The sequence below is a fragment of the Thalia democratica genome, chromosome 2, assembly GCF_965202585.1.
Source record: "Thalia democratica chromosome 2, ktThaDemo2.hap1.1, whole genome shotgun sequence".
Classification (NCBI taxonomy): domain Eukaryota; kingdom Metazoa; phylum Chordata; class Thaliacea; order Salpida; family Salpidae; genus Thalia; species Thalia democratica.
In genome coordinates, this window is record NC_139166.1 from 32,776,824 (window position 1) to 32,799,300 (window position 22,477).

At 23.9% G+C, this 22,477-nt stretch overlaps 1 protein-coding gene across 2 annotated transcripts in view; it reads right to left on the bottom strand.

Moving 5' to 3' along the window:
* The window catches only part of LOC145830219 (sorting nexin-13-like), a 31,203-nt gene extending 13,404 nt beyond the window's left edge, over positions 1–17,799 (bottom strand). The window contains exons 1-15 of one of the 2 annotated variants that reach the window (XM_082938151.1): positions 17,662–17,799; positions 14,548–14,656; positions 14,207–14,296; positions 13,850–13,971; positions 12,384–12,498; positions 11,889–11,966; positions 10,031–10,135; positions 9,689–9,766; positions 9,019–9,102; positions 5,393–5,531; positions 4,343–4,458; positions 3,163–3,259; positions 1,426–1,533; positions 1,067–1,134; positions 481–585 (exon numbers count right to left, since the gene is read on the bottom strand). In XM_082938151.1, coding sequence (XP_082794277.1) covers positions 481–585; positions 1,067–1,134; positions 1,426–1,533; positions 3,163–3,259; positions 4,343–4,458; positions 5,393–5,531; positions 9,019–9,102; positions 9,689–9,766; positions 10,031–10,135; positions 11,889–11,966; positions 12,384–12,498; positions 13,850–13,971; positions 14,207–14,296; positions 14,548–14,656; positions 17,662–17,792 — 1,545 coding nt within the window. In that variant the 5' untranslated portion in view covers positions 17,793–17,799. Of the gene's footprint in view, positions 1–480; positions 586–1,066; positions 1,135–1,401; positions 1,534–3,162; positions 3,260–4,342; positions 4,459–5,392; positions 5,532–9,018; positions 9,103–9,688; positions 9,767–10,030; positions 10,136–11,888; positions 11,967–12,383; positions 12,499–13,849; positions 13,972–14,206; positions 14,297–14,547; positions 14,657–17,661 lie in introns of both variants that reach the window. The other variant, XM_082938150.1, reaches the window with a different exon arrangement.
* Positions 17,800–22,477: the final 4,678 nt, after the last annotated feature.

Genomic DNA, 22,477 nt, shown 5'->3' on the forward strand with positions numbered 1-22,477 from the left:
GGTATATCAAAAATATATTATGAAGTCTCAACATGATATATGACACAAATAATTAATTTAAGAACTAAAATCAGTAGTAATTGATATTAAATACAACGTAAAAACAAAAATTAATTTAAAAATTTTATAATTTTATAGTTTAAATTAGGCTACGTAAAATTTTTGATTTCTTAATTTTTTAAATACTCAAATCAAAAAACTGTTTTAGTTAAAAAACCCAGTACTGATTTCTACAACACGTTGTAAAAGTAAAAGCTATAATTATTGAAATGAAATATTGAACAACACATTGAAATTAAATTTATAAGGTTTAAAAAAATATATGAGAATAAACTACTTGACAGCAATCTTTAAAAAATAAATAGTCATAAGCTTCACTATATATCTTACTTATAAAAAATATGTCTAAAAAGCATTATTAAAAATAAATGTTTAATTTTAACTTGGAATAACAATAACTATTTTAATTATATAACAAACCTTAGTTTGCATATCATCAAATATATACGGTGAGGGCTCGTCAGTGGTAAGCTTCTTATAAAGTTGTTTATCAATACTACTTTCGATAGGAACCCTTGGATTTGCCTACAAACAAAAACAAGTCTAATTGTTCAGTATTCTTATATACTCTAACTCCCTGTTTTTATTTTTATTTTTAACTTACTCAAAATATTTAAACCCAATGTACTAAAGTTTTAAAAGATACAGGTAAGAGTTAAACTGTAGAATGAAAAATGACAATTTAAAAACTAGTTATTAAGTACTACTGATAATGTTTTTAAAAACCCACGCTTTAAGTTAATATTACCATTTAAAAATGTGAACTAATGTGTGACTACTTACATATTACTTACGACTATAGTAAAGTAGTACTTTACACTTTTATAATTAATTAAGATACCTTTAAACTCAACTTTAAATAATCGTTAACTAATACAAGATAATATTTTTTTTAATAAGATATTTAATCAAAAATAACATAAATAGTATTATGTGATAAACTTTATTCTAAAAAAGCTATCTAAAATATACACAATTAAAATTCTTTACTGTGTTTTTTTCAAACCTGTGGGCTAAGATATTGATTGTATATACTTTTTGCAATGTCTCTTATCATTTCTAAACGGCTTGCACCTAAACATAATATTTAGAAATTAAATTATACATAGTAATTAAAAAAATTTTGTAAACATTTTAAAAAATAACTTATCTTTTGCTTAGCTAATTAATTTTGTTTGAAGTACTTTTGTATGTATTTTCAGTAAACAAAGAGTAATTACAGTTTAAAGTTTTAAATTAAAAAGTTAAATATTAAAAGATAATTAAAACAATTTAAAAACATTTACAGCTGTTTATTTACAAAAATATGAGCTTTTAAAAATTAATAAATAATCTAATTACTTGTTAACTTTAACATAAAAAAACCTTGTGATTGATTCTCACTCTCAATATACTGCAGTGCTGAGGTCCTGTACCCTTCTATTGTAAGCCAAAACAGAAGATATGCTTGCCCGTTCACTGATTGCATGAACTCTAGTTAAAAAAAACTTTATCGAAAACTACTGGTTTGAAGTTATTGCTAAATTTTGTAATCACAACTACACAGCTTTAATGAAAGAACTTGTTGGCAAGAGATTGTTATAAAAACAATTTTAATTTAATTATAGCGTTAGCTGTTAACATTTTTTTTTATTAATTAAGAACAAAAATTTATAAAGTTAAAAACACATATAAACTGTTTAAAAATCTTTTTGCAATATTATTTTTCAATCCAAAATGCAATCATAGGCATATGGAACTCTTCGGAGTTTTAACTAACAAAATTAAAAACCTTACTTTTATAAAATTAATTTACAGCTTATTAACTGAAAAATTCTATTTAAATACCACTTTCATTTACTTGTTTTTTACTACAACAACCTGGTGTGTATTTTTGCATGTTGGTCAAAAAAGTAAAAATATACCGAAGGTTCAATTGTTAGTTGCGAATTAAAACTTTTGTACTTAAATAAACCCACAGTTTTCAAGTGCGAATTTATACTGTATACAAAATTACACGGCTGGTTATTATACATAATTTTATACTTAAGTGCTTTTAAAACTAATTTTTCTAACACTTTAAGGTAATCACAAAGTAAAAATGAAGTTACTAATAATTTAAGTGTTATTTTGAAAATCTACTTTTATTTTCCCAGAGATCTTTAATATTTTGTAAAAATTGTAGAGGAATTTATTTTATAAATTTAGTCAGCACCTGACTTTTTTATAACCTAAGAAATATATTTATTTAGGAGTAACAAATCAAAAACAAGTAAAAATTGTTTTCATCTAACGATTAAAAGATAATTAAACGAGGCTTTGTTTTTATACATAAAGTAACCTATACTAACATTTTTTCAAAAACTCTTGGTTTTGCTAAGAAGAAACCTATAAAAATGCGAGAAACTATAATTACGTGAAAAATAATTTGTCGCAATCACCGTCTAGTTTGAAGGTTGCCAATACAAGGCGTCCTGCATATGCAGTACTTTTAAGCGTTTCAGCGAGCAAAAAAAAAAAAAAAATTTTTAACTCTTATTTAAAGTATTATACTTTTTTTCAAGCTGTTTGAGTACTTTAGGGGTAATGTCAATAGTAAAAGAATAGTTATTTACGTCTACGTTAACTTTAAAGTTTTTATTAACTTCACACAACTACACTTACAATTTTAACAAATTCTAGTTATAATATTAAAAGAAGATGACTTTGGTAAAGAACTTAGATGAATTGATTTTAAAAATACTAACTAAAATTCTATGAAATATATAAATCTAAATTTAATAACTTCTAAAAGCTTTTTTTAAATGTCTAAATGATAACTTACGCTTGACATTTAATAGCTAAAATAAATCAATTTAAATGTTCTAAATCCATAACATTAAGGGTTGAATTATGTTTGCTTTGATTTTTGACTCAAAAATTATTTTGTAGAAACATTCATTTAGACTTACATATAGAATCTGAAAAAGGCTTGAGATTAAGTTCTACTACATTAACAATTCTTAAAAGGCAATAAATAGTATCTTAACACTTTAATATATTAATAATGTTACTAAATATATATGATAAATATTAGCAAATGTAATTTTTTTTAAATGAGCAAACTTTGCTTATTAAACAAACCAATAAATGCTTGAAGAGCAATGTTGTTATGTAGGAGTGTTTGAAACGGAAGACTGTACAATTTTGACTTATCTTGTACATTGTACCCTTCTAAATCCTAAACAACAAATATTTAAAATCAATTATTTTTCAAATAAAACTCGTGAAAATTTTATATAACTTATATAAATTAATTATGTTAAATAAATATAATAATAAATCAAATACACATAATTAAACATTATAAACAAATCAAAAGTAACAATTTTAGTAAAACATTATTACATATTTCGTTGAACAACTTTACTTGTTTTATTTTTTAATCCAGCAAATTTTTGATAATAGTGTTACTTAAAATTATTAAATACATTTTTATACTTAACAACTGTTATTTAAATTAAAATTCGAGCTTAATAGTAACAAACTGTTACTACACAAATTTACTTATTTGATTCACTTATACTTTTGCAAATCTTGTTTATAAATAAACAAAAGCATATTTAAGTTATTTTTTGAAATTAATAGTGAGTATATATTGAGCTCATCTTTAAAACAATACAATCAAAAGAAATAAAAATATTTAACCAGTTTATCTAAATAATTTTAAATTTTTAAACTTAAGTTAAAACTTTGAGCCATCAAGAAAACACTCAAAATAAATTCTTACACAATAAAGAAAGATATTTCCAAATGTTAATCAAAAAAATAGTTTGCAGCTAATGCATACTTATTGATTTTTCTTAATCAACTTGTTTTATAAAATATCATGGAAATAAAGCTGTGTATAAAATCATAACACTTAATTTTATTGTAAAAAAATAAGACAAAAACAGTTTTAGATCTTTATAAAACTTAATGCGTTTTTTTAGTACTGCGGTTTTTAAATAAGTTTATTTTTGTAAACATAATCAATAAACACAGCTTTTGAATAAATACATATTCAAAAATGCGATGAGGTTGCCGAAATAAATACAATTAAGAAAACCTTATTATACCAAATTATATTAAAAGAAAAATATTAACGTACACTTTGTCGAATTTCCTAATCAAATGAATTGTAAATTTAATTGTTTTGAACATAAATATGTAATTTTATTAATGGAAATTAGCATTGTATGTATAAAGTTGAAGCTTGTATTTTAACAAAGAAGTGAGTTTTTTTTTATAATTGTATTGATAAAAACAAAATAAAAATAGTTACCAGGTCTGAAACTTGAAAATCCGTTTGGTTTCCAGACTCTCTGTGTATTCTGAGTCTTTTATCACAGAGTACTTTCACATATCTGATACTACTTAATTGTTGTTTTACAGAAAAATCTGTGTAATAATTTTTTTACTAAATAATTGATTGTAACTCAGTTTTATTTTTATTATGTGTTTTTTAAAGAAGCAAATTATTTTTGAAAGTTTAAAACATTTATTTATCATTCTGCAAGTTTATTTTTCTTTAGACTCAATTATTTTCAAGTACTATTGGAAAAACAATCTTCATTTAAATATATGTATGTATAAATGTTTAATTAGTTTTGGTACAAAAAGTATGATGAGAAAAAATTGAATAATTGGAAAGTATTTTGAATAGTAAAATAACCCTTTGTAATAAAAATACCAAGTTATTTCTAAACTTAAAAACTAACAAATGTTATAAATTGGTTTATACTATAAAAATATAGATTTAAGAGAGTTGGCAAATATTTTTAGAAAACTTTCTCCAGGTTTTCAAAAAATTTTTCAGGTTCAACGTTTTAGGGTCTAGTTTCAGTTTAAAATTAAGTCTAAGGTAAAAAACTTTGATAAATAATAAAACGACTTCGAAAAGATAGCTTAAAGCTTCTTTAAATTTGTTTTTTGTTAAAAAAATTTTTATGATGACAATTTTTTTTTTATAAAATATATTTTTTGTGTCAAACCAAAATTTCACTACTGAAACATGTAAAATTTGTTCAAAATCAAGGTTTTTTAGTAACATTTTTTCAAAATTTCAGGTGTTGTTCAAAATTTCTCGAATGCCAGGTTTTTCCAGGATTCCAGGTTTTTTAGCAACCCTAATTTAATATCAATTTAAAAACTGAACCTAAAGCAATAAAGGAAAGTTATTTATTTGTGTTATTTTTAGTTATTTGTGTTTTTTTGTAATTAATTCATAAAGTTCCAAAATAAATAGAATAAAGTTTAAAAAACTAAAAGAGTTTAAAATCTAAACACAAATTAAACAAAACTACTTTAGGAAGCATAAATATTCAAATCTAACCATCTCCAACGGTGTCTTTGGAGCGAAGTTTTTCAAATTCTTCATCGGCTTTCTCCCTAACAGCAGAAAGTTCATCGACAAATGAAGTGTTTCGAATGACATTGAGAAAACAATCACTTGTCATACAGTTGTCATTTATCTGTAAGATGGTATTTTCTGTTTTGTTGTTATGTTAAACAGTAAGTTATTTATGTAAAAATATTTAGATTTTTTACAATGCCTGTGTAACCTGTATTAATGTTTAAATCAAAAACATTAAACATATCAGAACTATATACACAATAGAAAAACTATCGAAACATCCTATTTTACGAAAGTATAAAATTAAAGTATAATAAGACAAAAAAATATATGATAAAATACTACAAAAACTCATAACTTAAACAGCTAACTATATCTCCCGTTGAGGTTTTCTTACAACTAAAAAAAAATATCATTATTGGAATTAAATTTATTTCTTTGAAAACTATTATTATTTCTAATTTAATAATTTATAATTATTAAATTTAAAATATATGTAAAATATGTTTAACTAGTAGCATTTCCTTCCTACTAAAATATATATTTACTCATACAAAAACACAATTTTATGCATTCGTTTCACAATTTGAATTTGTGTAACAAATTATTGAAACTAATAGTTTAAAGTTTTGTTTTTTAACTTAAATAGACCATCAAAAAAACTTTCGTTTAACAGAAACTACAAATTGTTGATTTCTAACTTTATAAATGTTAAAAATATTTTGACGTAGTAATAGTAAGTCTTTTTTTATAACAAGATAGTTAGCTTCAATTTTTTCCGAGCACTATCGACTATCATATTTAATAATACTGTTTTAAAATATTATCACAATAAACAAACTGAAACATATTATATATATATATATAATATAGAATTAAGTTATTTAACTTGATAAACTAAATCTTTCACACTGAGCCCACCTTAAGGGCTTTATTGATAAAAAGGTTAATTTAAAGATGTAAAACTCGAATCCTTTGAGTTTTACACCTTTAAATAAACCTTTATATATATATATATATTAATAAAACACAACGTTTTACAAAAACAATTGTTTCACTATTCTGTTAAACAGAACAGATCTTCAGTTTGTTTGTTGTAATAAAAAAATATATATATATACATATATTTATCTAGTTATATAAAAACTATAATTTAAACAGCTGTTTCACACATTAAAATGTAAAATTTCATGTGATCGTCAGTAAGTTACAGTTTATTATAATAGTGAACAGAAATTTCGTTTTTAAAATTTTTATAATAATTGTGACGTAGTAATGGTACAGTTTATTGTACGATTAGCTGAATTTGAAATAATACGCTTTGAATGTTATTTTATGCTTTTTAGGAAAGTTCAAAAAGGTTATTTTGGAAAAATGTTTTAAGCTATTAGAAAATTTTTTTAGACTGTTGGGAAAAATGTTATAAAATACTCGTGTTTGCCGCTTCGATTTTATTTTGTTTTAATATTTAGTTGGTTAAATATAACCTTTTTAAACTTTCCTAAAAAGCATAAAATAACATTCACAGCGTATTATTTCAAATTCAGCTAACCGTACAATAAACTGTACCATTACTACGTCACAATTATTATAAAAATTTTAAAATCGAAATTTCTATTCACTATTATAATAATCTGTAACTTACTGACGATCACATAAAATTTTACATTTTAATGTGTGAAACAGCTGTTTAAACGATAGTTTTTATATAACTATATAAATATTTAGCTCCAATTCAATTTGTCGAGCACTATCGATCAGAACTTTTTATAAAACCTATATACATATATATTTTATTAAAGTTTTATACTTTGAGTGTGAAAAAATTGTAAGTTGTGTTTTTTTATTAAAGAATAAACAAAAAATATAATTATATGTATATATTAACTGTTGTTGTTTTGATTGACAATTGTCACAGTCCTCTATACAAGTTTTGTTGCAGAGATAACTATTATAAAATCTTATTGAATAAAAAAGCAACTTTTTTTCAGTTATATTTTCTAAAACTTTACAAATAAACTTTATCTACTTTGACAACTCACGCTTTTATGCGTCGAAACGGCTGTCAGCAATAAAATTTTTTAATCGTTTATATATTATTAGTCTTTAATAAAACTTTAGTCAATAGTGCTCGACAAAATTGAAGCTAAATATGTAGCTGTATAGAAAACACAGTTTTTTACATATGTTTCACAATCTTAACTAAATTTTAACCGTTTTTTGTATTATTTTTTCACATTATACTCAATATTTTTACATCTCTTACTAATAGGGGAGTATGTTAAAAAATTCGTGTTGAATGGAATGTTAAAATGAAAAAGTATGAAGAAAATGGGTACAGTGAGAAGGAAGCGCTTAATATACGTAGAGAGGTAAAAATCCTCCTGGCCCTTTTACCAGATCTAATCAAGTTTCTCATTACTTAGGAAGTGATATCAATGATGCTGTCAAGAATAAGCGTCTTTACATTAAAGTCAGATTCGCAAAAAGAACATGCTTATCACTAAAACCAAGCTCTTCAATCTTCAGGCTTAAGAGGGCAGGAAAAAGCTTGATGTCTGATGAGTATGGTAAAAACCTAATCTCATAATTAAATAACTCACATTCACAAATATCAATTACAATTACAGACTTACAAAAAGTTCTGACTGCATTAAATAAAGAACAGTTGTCTAAAATACAAAAATTATGAATTCGACGTGTTTCAGGCCAGGTGATTATGTTGCTGCATTTTGGATTGATAGTAGTGGTAAGTATGAGTGGCATTTAGCTAATGTAGTAGAAATTTGCAAAATGACACCTTTCTACTATCATATTTCAGAAAGATTGGTCACAGCAAAGAGGCCACGATTCAGGTATCTCCTGAAGTGCCTGAGGTTATTAAAACAGACAAGTATCAGGTTATTAGTCGAAGCATTGATATTTCATACTTTCGTTCATGTCGAATAAAATACTGCATACATAAGTAAACCATTTTAAGTCTAAACACAGAGTATAAGAGAAAATTGAATCTGATTAATATTATAAACATTTTAAGAACCTTTAATGTTGTTATTTTGTTACTTTTTTTTTGTAGAAGCAATTTGTTGAACTAAGATTTAATCAAATTAATGTCTTTAATTATTTTTAGTTAAAAATAGTTTTAATATAATTGCTAGATAACTAATTTAGTACTGTAAAATGAAATAAAATCATTATTCCACAACTACTTTAACGCTAAAACTTTTGACTATTTTCTTGATTTTGGACGATTTTCGCCCAACAGAGGATCCCTGGTGGCTAGCTTTGGAGGTAATTCAACCCAATTAAATTTTTTTTGTGACCTTTAAACACAATTTGGAACCCTTTTTAAAAGGTAACAAAAGTCGAACTTAAAGAAATCAAAAAAAACATATCTTTATTAAAAAAACCTTCTTAAAATTCAAAAATTGATAAATTAATAATAAAACGAAAAACAGCGTATATTCAATCTCAAGTAACTGTACAAAAAAATTATAACTATGTCATATTATTTTTAACATATCTAAAGTTAAATATTAAACTGTTAAAATAAAATAGTAGCAGCTTAAATTGTATTTATGTTATTCGTTTTGTTTGAAACTAACCAGCCAGTGTACATATTGATTGAGATAGTCTGGATCACTGAACAGTTTGATTGTTGGCATAAAAACTGCATTCACCAGAATTTCCTTTAAAACAAATTAAGAATTTAAGTAGTTTTTTGCCATACCTTATACCAGTAGTCTTCACGGGGTGCACCTATGAACACTAGTGTGCATGAAATTTATTTTGGAGTGCATAAGATTTCTGATTAAGAGCACAAAAGTGTCTTAGGAATATTTAAGGTGGGTTTGAAACTTAAACTATATATATTTATTTATTTGTAGTCACAATTTAAGCTTTAATTTAGTAATGTAGCTCACTATTTGAAATTTCTAAACAACTAGAATACATGTGCCTGCTTAAGCACCCATCTATTACAGATATTACTAATGTTACAGAAATTTTTTTTAAACAGTTCAGAGAGTTCGGAGCTTGGAGTACACATATTTTTTTATTCTACTTCAGTATGGACAGATTTAAATTATCATGAAAACTACTGCTCTATACAAATGAAAATAAAAGTTATCTAAAATATGCAATCATAAATTCTGAAATCTATAAAAATTAAGTACTTCTAAGCGTCAATTTAAAACTATTAAAAAAAGTGAACTAACAAATAATCAATATTGTAATTAAATTTAAAAAAAAAATATTTATTTTCAAATGACTCACTCTAGCTATCAATTTGATTGGTCTAGATAAAAATTCGTCCTTTGGTAGCAAGAGATACATAAGAACTTCACAAACATCCTAAAATAAAAACTACAATTCAAAAATAAATAATGTTATAAGTTAAGTTGTTAATGTTTATAGTAGCTATATCTTAATAAACTTAATAAAATGTTTTAGATTTTTTTAAACTTTTAGTCAATGCTACTTTTGTGTAACTGATTTAACTTAACTTTAAAATCTTTTATAACAGTTCTCTTGGCTAAACGAAACGTCTTTAATAAACATATTTTAACTACTATTAGGAAATACAACTCAGGCTTATTTTAAAGTACAAAATTAGACCTTCAAATAAAGCTTCTGCACTTCTGGATCACTAGAAACATGTTCTCTGGAAATTCCAATAGAAGAACACTCGTACTCAAAAAATATATCTTTTAATGTTTTACTCTGGAAAAATATTCATAACAACTTATTATTACAGTTAGCTTTGTACATTTTGTTTACAAATCTTTTTAACATAAAGATGGCAATTGACAGCCAGTGGCCAGAGAACAAAGATTCTAATGGATTATAGCTTTAAATAAATTTAAAACATCCGTCTACAACTGGATTCTGCCAATTAACTTTGTTTATTTTTCGTAGTTTTGATTATTTATTTCAATTAGTAATTTAATTGACAGTTTTTCATTCTGTCAGGATTGCTACAGTTAGAGCTGAAAAAAAATCTTGACTTTTCTTTTTGACTTTTCCTGACTTTTTGATCAAATTCTTAATTAAAACCAACCCAAAATATATAAATAAAGACTTGAAACTACTTAAAGTTTTCAATCTTAATTTTATACAGGTTAAAAAAGTTATTTTGCTGTATTCAATCATACAACTTCCATTACACCATTTGAACTGTCTGCGTATGAATGATGTATAAGCAATAAAAAGCTCTATAAGCAAAATACTTGTATCTTTACCACATAGTAAATACAAACGTGAGATCATAGAAAATTTAATTTATTCCAAAAATTCAATTAGACATTGTAAAAAAAATAAATTGCCTAAGCAAAAAATTTTTTGAAAATAGTATTAGCAAAATGCAGTTTATAATGATAATAAACTTTCATCTCAAGAGAATGTTTATATAAATTTTCTAACTTTTCCTAAAATATTTTCATAATCCCCCATATTTTCCTGACTTTTGTCATTTTTCTTGACTTTTCCTGACGTTGTGGCAGCCCTGTTGCTTTAAATTTTGCAAAAATATACACTATACTGTTTTTTTTATTACCTGATGAAACTTTAAAAAAGAATAAAATGCACATATGGAACATATAAGAATGTATATCATTAAAACCTTTTATTTGTAAATTTTAATAGTAATAACAAAAATGGTCCACAGGCGCATAATCTATTATTAATATTTTTTTCTGTTTCATATACAGTATTATTCGAAGACACCATATTAAACTTTGCTTCAAATTTTTATTTAACACAGTAGCCTTCCTCTTCAGTTTGCTTTTTTTTAGTTCGCACTTACTGTTGAATTTGCACTTTTTAACCAAAAAACGATGTCTTAATACTGAAAATTTATGTATTTTAAGTTTAACTTAAAAACTCTATCACTAACTAAGAATTAATGAAAAAAAATATTTTATTTGAGGTTTTTCATATTTGCTGAAATTTAACAAAATACAAAAATTCAAAGGTTCACTAAACACTTCTAAAGTGATAATAAAAAAGACAATGCTTCAAATATTGTATTTTTCTTAATAAGCGACCAAAACTAAATAAGTTAATTTGAACACAATGGAATTAATTTATTAAAACTTAAAAGTCAGTATACCACATTAGCAAATTCGTAAGTTACAACAAATTAAGAACGTTGACACTCTTATTATATACAGCAATCTTAAGTTATAAAAAAATAATTTATACAAACATTTTTATAAGAACTATTTTTGTGCAATTAAATTTGTCTGTTTTACAACTACTACTATAAACAACTTAAGTACATTTCAGTCTATACTTCATTAATAACCTAGATATGAATAAAAAATATGAAATAAAAATTTACACGGCAATACTATTTACATAAATGAAGCATCTAAACAATATTATACAATGAGATAAGGATAACATTAACATTATCAATACTACTTTTGAAATATCAACTCATTAAGTCGTAAAAGAATAAAAACTAAAGACTCACTTGTTTATCGCTATCAGTAAAACTTTTTTGCGAATTGATGCTAACATTATCATAAGCAACATCCAATGAGTCTTTACTCTACAAAATTCATTAAACTAATTTTTACTGTTTAATCACATTATAACTGTTCATGTTTAAACAAAATAGTTTACATTTACAAATTTCTTTATAAGTATAATTTATGTGTAAGCTTTAAAACTTTTTGAATTTAAATTCAAAATGTTTTATTTATGAAGAAAGTTTTATTAGCATCATAGGTTAAAGTATAATAACTAAATTCAAAACTTACTAAAATCTAAATACGTATATAACCTCAATAAACTATAACCTATGTTATGTGCTATTCTATAAAAACAATCAATTTATATAACATAGCGTTAAAATATTATTTAGAGAATTATCAATGTTTATTAATAAAATTATTTAAATGTAGTACATACTGATAATAAGTAAAAACTGTTTAAAAGTCTAAATTAATTTCTATCATAGAAATACCTGGCTGTTAAGTTTGTTAACTTTTTCTTGAGATTTTCGAAACAATCTTATATGTGAAGTTAGTCCTTCGACTACTGAGCTTGTTAGGTGATTCTGCCAGTCTATACTTTTGCATCTTGGAAGCAAAATAATTTTAACTATTGGATAAATTAATTAATTAATTGCAATAGGGACTTTAATTCAACTTTATTTTTTTTACTATTTAAAAATGCCTACTTAAATAGTGACTTGTTAGTTTTTTTTTTTTAATTTTTTTTAAAGGTTAAATAAAACACAAAACATGCAAAAAAATATCATATTCATGTAATATCTATTGAAACTAGAATCTTTTAGTTGTCAGAAACATTATTTTAGTACTATACAAAAACCAGCCTAATATATCAAAGAAAACTATTGAAAACTTATATAGTCTAACTAAAATGCAGTAAGAGTTTAAACAATTAAAAAGATACAATTTTTTGTCAGTCATTTTAATGACTAAATAAAAACTAAGCTTTATTAAGGCCATAGGGGGCTAGGCCATGTTTTTTACAAATTATTCTTATTTTAAAGAGTTTTTTCTAATCTTGAAGATGCTTTTAATCGTTTTAAAAAACTTAAATTATTTTTTGAGATATGACTAGTCAAAGTCGGGCCGCATAATAGGTTCCCTATGGGAAGAGAAAACTAAAACAGCTAAAAAAGACTATTTTATTCAAAATCTATCTCCTCCTACATTTTTCAAGCAATCTTCTTCAAACTTTTACAGTCTTATCTTTATACAATAACAAAAATACTATTACTTTAGAATTTGAAAAAATATTGTAAAAATATTATTTTTTAGAAAAAAAAACACTATTTTTTTTAATTTTTGTGACAAAAATTTTATTTTTTTACATTATTAAAATTCATAAATAAAGTTTTTTTTCTTATAGTATAAGGAACATTTCCTGAAAATTTGAAAAAAATTGCTTGAAAAATGAAGGAGAAGATAGATTTTTAGTGATTTTTTAATTTTCCGAGAAAATAGACCCCAAAAAATTTGCGGTCCATATGTTTGTATCAGAATTTTTTTACAAAAAATATAATATCTCAAAATCTAATAGCTATTTTTAAAGTCTATAGAAACTGGCCTGTAGTTTGTACTTAAAGCTTTTATATAAAAGCTAAAGTTAATTTTTGTAAAAAATGTGTTAGACCTTAATGTGCCCAATTGGTAACTAATTGGTATATACTGATTATGCCCTAACAAACACTACTTCTTCAAAGAAACATAACACGATTAAAATTATTGTTTGTTTTATAGTAAATATTAGTTTATAAATTATCAAGCACTTTAAACCAAACTTTAAAAAGAAAAAACTATATTTTCCTTATAAAATACGCTTAATAAGTTTTAAAAGTTCAACAAAAAATATAAAGTACTTTTTTAGTACTTTCAAACCAAATTTTTAATGATTTTAAAATATTTAAAAACTTTAGAAAACCTTGAAGCAAAAGTTCTTATTAATTCGTGAAGGCAAGATTGAATATGGTAATAAAACTCTTGATTGTCAGTCATTTCGTCATACCAGTCTTTAATATAATCTCTTACTAAGTATTCTAAAACCTAAAAGTACAAGTAAAAGCTGTTAGAAAAACTTATTTTTCAATAAAAATGACACTCAAGTAGTTCAAATTAATTGCAAACCTACAAATTTAATAAAAAACTAACTTTTTTTTTAAGAAATTATCAATGCATTATTAATCATGTTTTTATCAACAACAAAGTAATAAAATTATATATACTTATAAACTTAATTGTATTTTTTGAAATAAAATGTAAAAAGTATAGAATAACTTACATCATGCAAAACATTGTCAATCTCAGTAGATCCAGACAGCCTTCTGTCAAATTTTTGAATTTCCTTTGATTTTTCAGCCTCATACATAACCTATTAATAATTTAATAAAATAAATTAATCTACATAATATTTAATACAAACTTTGTTTAATAAAAAGTATTTTTAATCATACAAAAAACTAACTCTTTACAACTTTAAATAATAAAATTACAAAATAAAACCTATAAAAAATCAAATGCTATAAAATTTTGATTGTTTAAGAAACAATTAGCAAAACTGATCAAAAGTAAGAGTAGTGTTTATTTTTTGAAATAGACTTCTAAAACAATAGTCTAGCTCACCCATTTCAACCCTGTGCCAGGGCGACTTTTAAATGGCTCATCAACCTCATAAATCTTAATTTCATTATCAACTTTTTTGTCTGCAATGTCCCATAAGACACCTAAAACTCTGCAAAAATATTTTTGATACTTTAACAAAACAGTGTAACATAATTACAGTTTTTATTTTTTATATATGGATTACAAATATTAAAAATACCATAACTATAGAGATAAAGGGTAAACATATACATTATTGATTACATGAAGCTTTTTTATGTTTGTAATCCTTTAAAACTGGAATATTTGTATCTTAAACAGATGCGAAAAAAAAAGAAGTTCTAATTAAATAATAATTTAAAACCATAAGGAGAGTTTAATATTTAATTTTCAGAAAAATTAACAGTGGTCCTTATCTGAAAGCTGTGAGTGTAAAACAAAAACTATCTTTATAGAATAAAGAACTTTAATAAATATGCTAAATATAGTAAGTTTTTAAATATACAACTATGACCAAATATCTTTGATATTTTTAACATTCACAAAGGTCTATATTAGGGGTGAAATTGACCGGCCCCCACGGTTTTTTTTCATTTCAATGAAATCCAGTCGTGGATGAAAATGACTGGCCTACGAGTTAAGTTACCAGCCGGCCAAGGTCAGTATTACAAAACTTTTATAAAACTTTGTATCAAATTTTTACAAAACAAAGCGTAAGAGTTAGACTTTAAAAACATGTTAAATTTATTTTTTAATTTATGTGTAATAGTAAAAGCACCATTTTGTCCTCATATTTTGTTTTGTCTAAACTCAGTTGGAATATTGTTTTGCCAAACTACCCTAAGCAAAATGTTTTATTTTAAATATTTTAAATATTTATATGATATTTTACCTTTATGTGAATCTACTATGTTAATGACATTCATAAACAATGGACAAGTCAAAAATGACATTTTTTCTAAATAAATAATGAGTTGTTTATATCAATATTAAGATAAGTTTTTTTTTTGCCGATAAGTAATTGACTACCATTTTTAATTAAACAACTCAACTTAACATTTTAATAAAGTTTAGGAAAAGTTTTAAGATGTGTTTTGGACCACAAGCCGCAAATTTGTCAACTTTTTAAAATGAAAGAAAAGTATAGTAAACAAGCTTTCAAATCAGTTTTCCGATAAGGATTGGTTTTCAGATTTTGCATTCATGGTAAATTTGTATAGGCATATGAACAAACTGAATACCAAACTAATAGAAAAAGGGTACTTTTGCTCATGCAATGTACTCTTTAGTTAAAGAATAAAGGTTGTTGCTAAAACTATTTTGTTCCCATCTCAGTAAGAATAACTTGAAGCATTTTGCAACACTTGCAAATGCAGAACAACCAGTGATATTAACAGAAAAATACAGCATTTCATAGTTTCAGCTGACAATTAGTTTGGTATGAAAATGAACTTCAGTAAAACAATACCCTCATAGAAAAACTCAAAACTAAAAACAAATACAAAGTTTATGATACACTTAACAAGTAAAAGTTTGTCTCAAGTAATTTTTAGTAATTAAAGTATTGTATTTATAAAATTTTTATTAATTCTGCCCAGGGTTATAATAATAATAGAAATCGAAAAACTTAATAACTAATAACTTAAAATGTCATACTTTAGAGTTGTTTGTGAATTAAATGGATTTGAAATAGTGATCAACTGTAAAACTAGTATCCGGCCAGATCCAGATAGTAATTTATAGTTAGGATGCGGCCAAATCCGGATCTAAAAATGGATTATCTGACCGGATCCATACACTAAGTCCAGAAGAATACTAATTCGAAATGCTGCGGCCCTCCAAGGACTAAATTTTTTTGTATCTGACCCGCTGATTGTAAACATTGCTCACCCCTAGTCTAAATCCTAGTTTTTTAAACTAGAAACCTTTTTTTTTTAATTATATCATTCAAGATTTCAAAAAATTGTAATACATAATCTTTCATAGAACAAAAAAATCATTGTTTGTATTAAATATTCATTTACAAAGTTATATATGTTTTTTATAACTATAAAAAATATAAATAAGCTTAAAAATAAACTTAAAGTATATATAATTAAGTATTGTTTATTATTTTGATAGAAAAGAGAATGGATATTACAAAAATAAAACTTTGCTTTCAAAACTGTAAATAAAAAATAATGAAACAGTCTGTTTATTTTTTTATTTTTTAAGTTCCTACTTTCCTAAAAAACTTTTTTACTATCTGATTTGGTACTTTTTTATCTCAAAAACTATTTTGAAATTTTATAGTAGTAAAAGGAAAACTGTAGTGTAATAAAAATCTGCAGAACTGATTAACTTGTAAAAATTGTACTATATCACCAGATATTTTCCCCGAACAAAGTAATATAAATTTTAAACGTTTTAAACGTTAAATAATTTAAAATTAAGTTACTTTTAATAGTTTTAAAACTTAAGGAATTAAAAAATTGTAGATTTAATTTTGAAAACATATATTTTTTTATGCAACATGACTCTTATTTGTAGTTTTTAAGGAAACTAGTTTAAAATCAATTTAAATCCAATAATATAACTTCACATCGGAAGTGATAGAACTATAATGTTAATTACTACTTTTCAAAATCTTTGGATATTAAGTAAAAAGTCAAGTTGTATTAATTAACTTGTTATTATTGTATTTGCCATAAAACATAATATTTATCACTAAAATAAAACAATTAATTTTATAATCTTAACTGAGTAGTTATATAACTGCACTTATCTTAATATTTGCTTATTTTAGTTTTAAGATAAAATAAATAGATTTAATAAACTATTAACCTAATTTTTAATTAAAACATAGCTTTTAAAATATTATGAACTACATAACTAAAAAGTATCAAATTTTAATTTTAAATAAATACTAAAGACTGTGAACTAAAAGAATGAAAAAATAACTTTCGAAATAAAGTGTAATTTATTTTATGAAAAACTTTTATTTTTCAAGTTTTTTCATGAATTAAATAAGTATATATTAAGACTTTTTGGCAGTCAGAAGATCAATGATGTTTTAAAAGTACTTAATTACAGTTGAATCATGAATATAAAATAAATTAACAAAAAAAATATTAATTCAAACTTGAAATTACTTACCCAATTACAAATGAAAAAATGCAAAGCAAAATGAAAAGTATGTTTGACAAGCCGAAAGTAAACAGACTAAGCACTACAAACAACAACATCCACAATATTGTTGAACCTTTCATGCTCATCATAAAAACCATTTTGTAAGTAAATATACATCTAAAAATTATAAATAAAATAGATATATCTAACAAAAAACATATTAAACTTTGTTTTTAAACTAAAATAATCAGGACATTTTATCTACTACATATAAAAGTAATTATACTAAGCATTTATCATATTGATACAAAAACGTTTTTAAAAGTTAGTGATTTAAGTAAAATATCATAGATTAGAATATATCTTTTTAATTTCTATTTAGTTGTTTAAGTAAATGGTTGCAACAAAAATATCAAAATAAACCACCGATAGAAAACTATAAAGGTTATTCTAAGCCAATTATCCTATAAGTCATTTACTTTTTGAAAGAATTTAATGAACTTTTTATTTAACTTTGAAAGAAAATAACTTTAATCAAAACCTTGGTGTCTTTTTATAAAACTTATATAACTTTATTTATATAATTTACTTTCTGTTATAGTTTAAACTATACTCTATAACATCTTGGCCTAAAAATATGTTTTTTTATTTATAAAACAATCACAGAGGTTTGTAATTTCTATGATAATTGGTAGAACTATGTTTAAACTTAAGTTAACATTTTTATATTATAAAAATAAAACTTATAAATTAAAAATAAAATTTATCACAGAAAACCATTAAATTTTTTTTTACAAGCTTAAGGTTTTAAAGTGTACAACCCTACAAGCTACTTTTAAAAGTCAAAAATTATATTAATTAATGTAAAACTAAACTTATTTAAAACAAATAAAAAGAAATTAGATGATTTAGACATAGTTAATTGTTCATTTAATCTTCTTTCTGTTTTTACTGTTATAAATACAAATTTTAATAAATATATTTTGTACCATATTTCTAGCTGCTTCAATTTTTATAAAATATAATGTTCAAGAGTTTATGTACCTATTTCATGACTACAGTACACTAGTCTATAAATAATAGTAATTCTGAAAAATTGATTAAAACTCTTATAGGCATAGAAATTGAGAATCATTCAATTATTATGTTTGGAAGAATTCATTGTAAAACTATATCTTACCTAGTATTACATATTCTAGTTATAATTTTAATTAAACAACTTATAAATTAGGGGAATTTTCAAACCTGATACTACATTACTTAATATTTGTGTTTTGACATCAATAAACAGATTTTTTCGGAAAATGACTTTTTTTCTTGGAACATAGGTTTGTTAAGAACATTATTTATCAAATTTTTTTTTTAATATTTGAGATTTAAAAAAAACATTTAGTGAAATAGTGTATAATTTTTTTTATATTAAATAGTAAGTATATTTTATGCTTAATTTAGATACTTGCGACGATATTAAATTTGAAACAATTATTTTATGTACTCAGTGATTTAAAAACTTAAAATTATTTAAAATTAATTACTATAAGTGAAGTACAACTCGCATACTAAAACTTAAACAATTTTTAAATAACAAAAGTTTTTCTTGATTTCAAATTTTTTATCAGTTTTTTTTTTGCGTAAAATAATTTTAAAAATGTGGTAGTTTAAAAATGTACTTTTTTAATGTTTAAAAAATATTAAAAGCCTCAAATTTTTACTGTAACAAATTTTCATTTTTACTTTGAAAATTTTGTATTAAAACTGGTATTATGTTAAGTTTTAATAATAAAATAAACTGGATTATTTGGCAGGCGCATGTTATCTAGCTAATAAAAAACTTAAAACGGTGAAAAACATCACCGTATAAACAGTTTCTTATTTTATAGCGGTAACTTTTAAGAAATTTAATTATAACTTAAATAAATATTTAGACCAGCGTTACCAAAACTTTTTTTCAAAAGGCCCTATTTTAAAAAAATAAAAAAGCTATGGCCCCCTTCAATAATTTTTTTTTTTTAACTACCGTTAAAAACGCTTAAAAACCTTTTTATTTTTGTGCTCTTCATCATCAACTTCAGAATATCTAGTGTAAATTTCAATTTATGGCCTTGTGACTCCCCATTTTACGGCTTGTGGCCGCTAGATTTCTTAAAATTTCTCCGTAATATCTAGTTTAAGCTTCAAAAGTACCATTAAAACCGCTATAAACTTTTTATTTTTACTCTTCATCATAAACTCCATAATATCTAGTGTAAGTTTCAAATTGTGACTTCATGGCCACCTAAATTTCTGTCATAACCCACTTTGGGAAACCGTGATTTAGACTAACTATTTTTTTTTGTTTTTGGAATCTTTTACGTATTTTCCCGATTAAAAAGTTTCTAGATATTTGATTCCTTCACTGTAAAAAAATTATTAATTAATAAAATTATAAATGTTTTACAAAATTGCACTTTATTAAAAGTAACTCTTTACGTTAGTTTATTATCGATAAATTTTTAATATAATTGTACTGCTGAGCTAAGTGTAATATTAAAACTAAACGTGTAGTAACAAAATAGAACATTTAAAATTATCTTCTATGTTATATTATTAAGCAGCAGTAGGAAACATCCGGTTTACGGGCCAGCTCTGGCACACCAACAAACTTTTAACGCATTTTTAGCGCTAAAAAAGTTTATACAAAAAAAAAATAGTCTAAAATGTTTTCTTTACTTGGTTTAAAATTACACAGTACAGTAGTAATGTGTGCTTGTACACAACTAAAAACATCCAATTTTATGCAATTAACAAAAACTTATAACATTTTTTTAAGAACTTTGTTTTTAACTTAGGCAGCAGAAAAAACATTTTTCAACATGTCAGGCCTGTGAAAGACTTTTTATAACAAATTTAGCTCGTGGAGGAAAATAAATACTCACCCTTAATTTGAATTTATTAATTTAAACTTTCGTGATTAATAACGACAGATACTAGTTGTTTATAACTTTTTTTGTGGTGTACGACTCAATTACCGAAAAGTTTTTTTCGTACACTAGGTCCTTAGACCAAACTTTTTGAGAGCTTTTTTTATCGTTCAATAAACAGTATATTTTTGAAATTAAGGTTATTTATTTGTAATTGACCAAAATTGAACTGTGGTAGATATGTAGACTTTACATAACATTGTATACGTCTTTTGATACTATTACTTAGTTATGAGCAAAATAGATCTACATATCATTGATTTCATTTTGCTACTTATTGTAGCTGAATTAGTCAAGACTAGAACTAGACTCATGACGTTCTATGTGTAAAAATCTTTGTAATTTAAAGCTAATATTGGAACATAAGTGACCAGTAACTATACAATAAGATATACAAGACACACAATTTGAATAGAACTAGATATATTTCGAGCAATTCTCATCAGTAGAGTACAAAGTTAAAAAAAGTTAAGGTTTTATAAACTTATATAGTAACCAAATAGTCATAAAGTAATCAAGAGATTAATATAAAACAAAAAGAATTAGTAACAATTTAAATCATTTAAGTTTACTAACGTTATAATTAATATACACTAAAAATATGTATTTATGGGTTATACTTAATTTAAAAAAATTTCTGCTTTCAAAAATAATTTATTGTACTTCAGATATGTTGATAATTGTTTTGTGTTGGTCAGAAGCAAGAAAATTATGGATGAATTTATCAATGTTTTGTTTAATGCTCATAACTCTATTAGTTTCACAATGGAAAAAGAATATAATAATGAACTTGCATTTTTATATGTACAAGTTAAACGAGAAGAAAATAGATTTTTAACATTGGTGTATAGAAAGAAAACTTTTACAGCTTGTTATTTGAATTTTCAATCCAACTGTAGTTTAACAAGAAAAGTAAATCTAACTGTAACTCTGTGTCATCGTGCACATAAAATTAATTCCCCAGAGTTGCTACTAAGTAAAATAAAATAGATCAAGTTACTATTAAACAAAAACGGGTACCCACCAGTGGCGTAGCGTGGTATCTTAGTCAGGGGGTGCGCAAATTTTTTTCTCAAAAAATCCCCTATATTAAAATTTTTGGGCTGCAAATTTTTCGAGGTCAGTTTTATCGTAAATTTAAAAAGTTACTAGAAAACTGTCTTCTACTTCATTTTTCAAGCAATCTTCTTCAAATTTTAGAAAATTTTCCTTAAATTACAAAAAAAAATGTTGCTTATGAATTAAGATAATTATAATTAATGAAAATTTTACAAAAAAAATAAAAAAAAAGTCTTTTTTTATTTTAAATATTTTAATACACATTTTTAAATTCACAAGTAATGTTTTATGTTATTGTATAAATATTAGACTGTTAAAGTTTGAAGAATATTACTTGAAAAATGTAGGAGGAGATGTATTTTAAACAAACTAGCCATTTTTCGCTGTTTTAGTCTTCCCCTCCCATAGGGAACCTATTATGCGGCCCGAATTTGACTGGTCATATCTCAAAAAATAATTCTAATTTTGATTTTTTAAAACAATAAAAAGCATCTTAAAGCTTAAAAAAAATCTTAAAATAAGATCAACTTCTAAAAAACATGGCTAACCCCCCCCCCCCTTATGACCTTAAACGATAAATAAATAGTCAACTAAGTATAACATTTAATACCTCAAAACATTTTTCTCTTTGCAATTTCTAAATAATGTTCAATATCTATTTTATACCAACAAAAAAGAATTGTATTAAACTCAAAATAACTCATATTTTTAGTTTGTTGCAGCTTTTAATTTATTATTTTTATCTTTTATATAAAAATGTTAAATCTTCAGTATTAAAATTGAAACTTTTTAATTTTTTAATTTTTGTAGAAGAATTCTGAAAA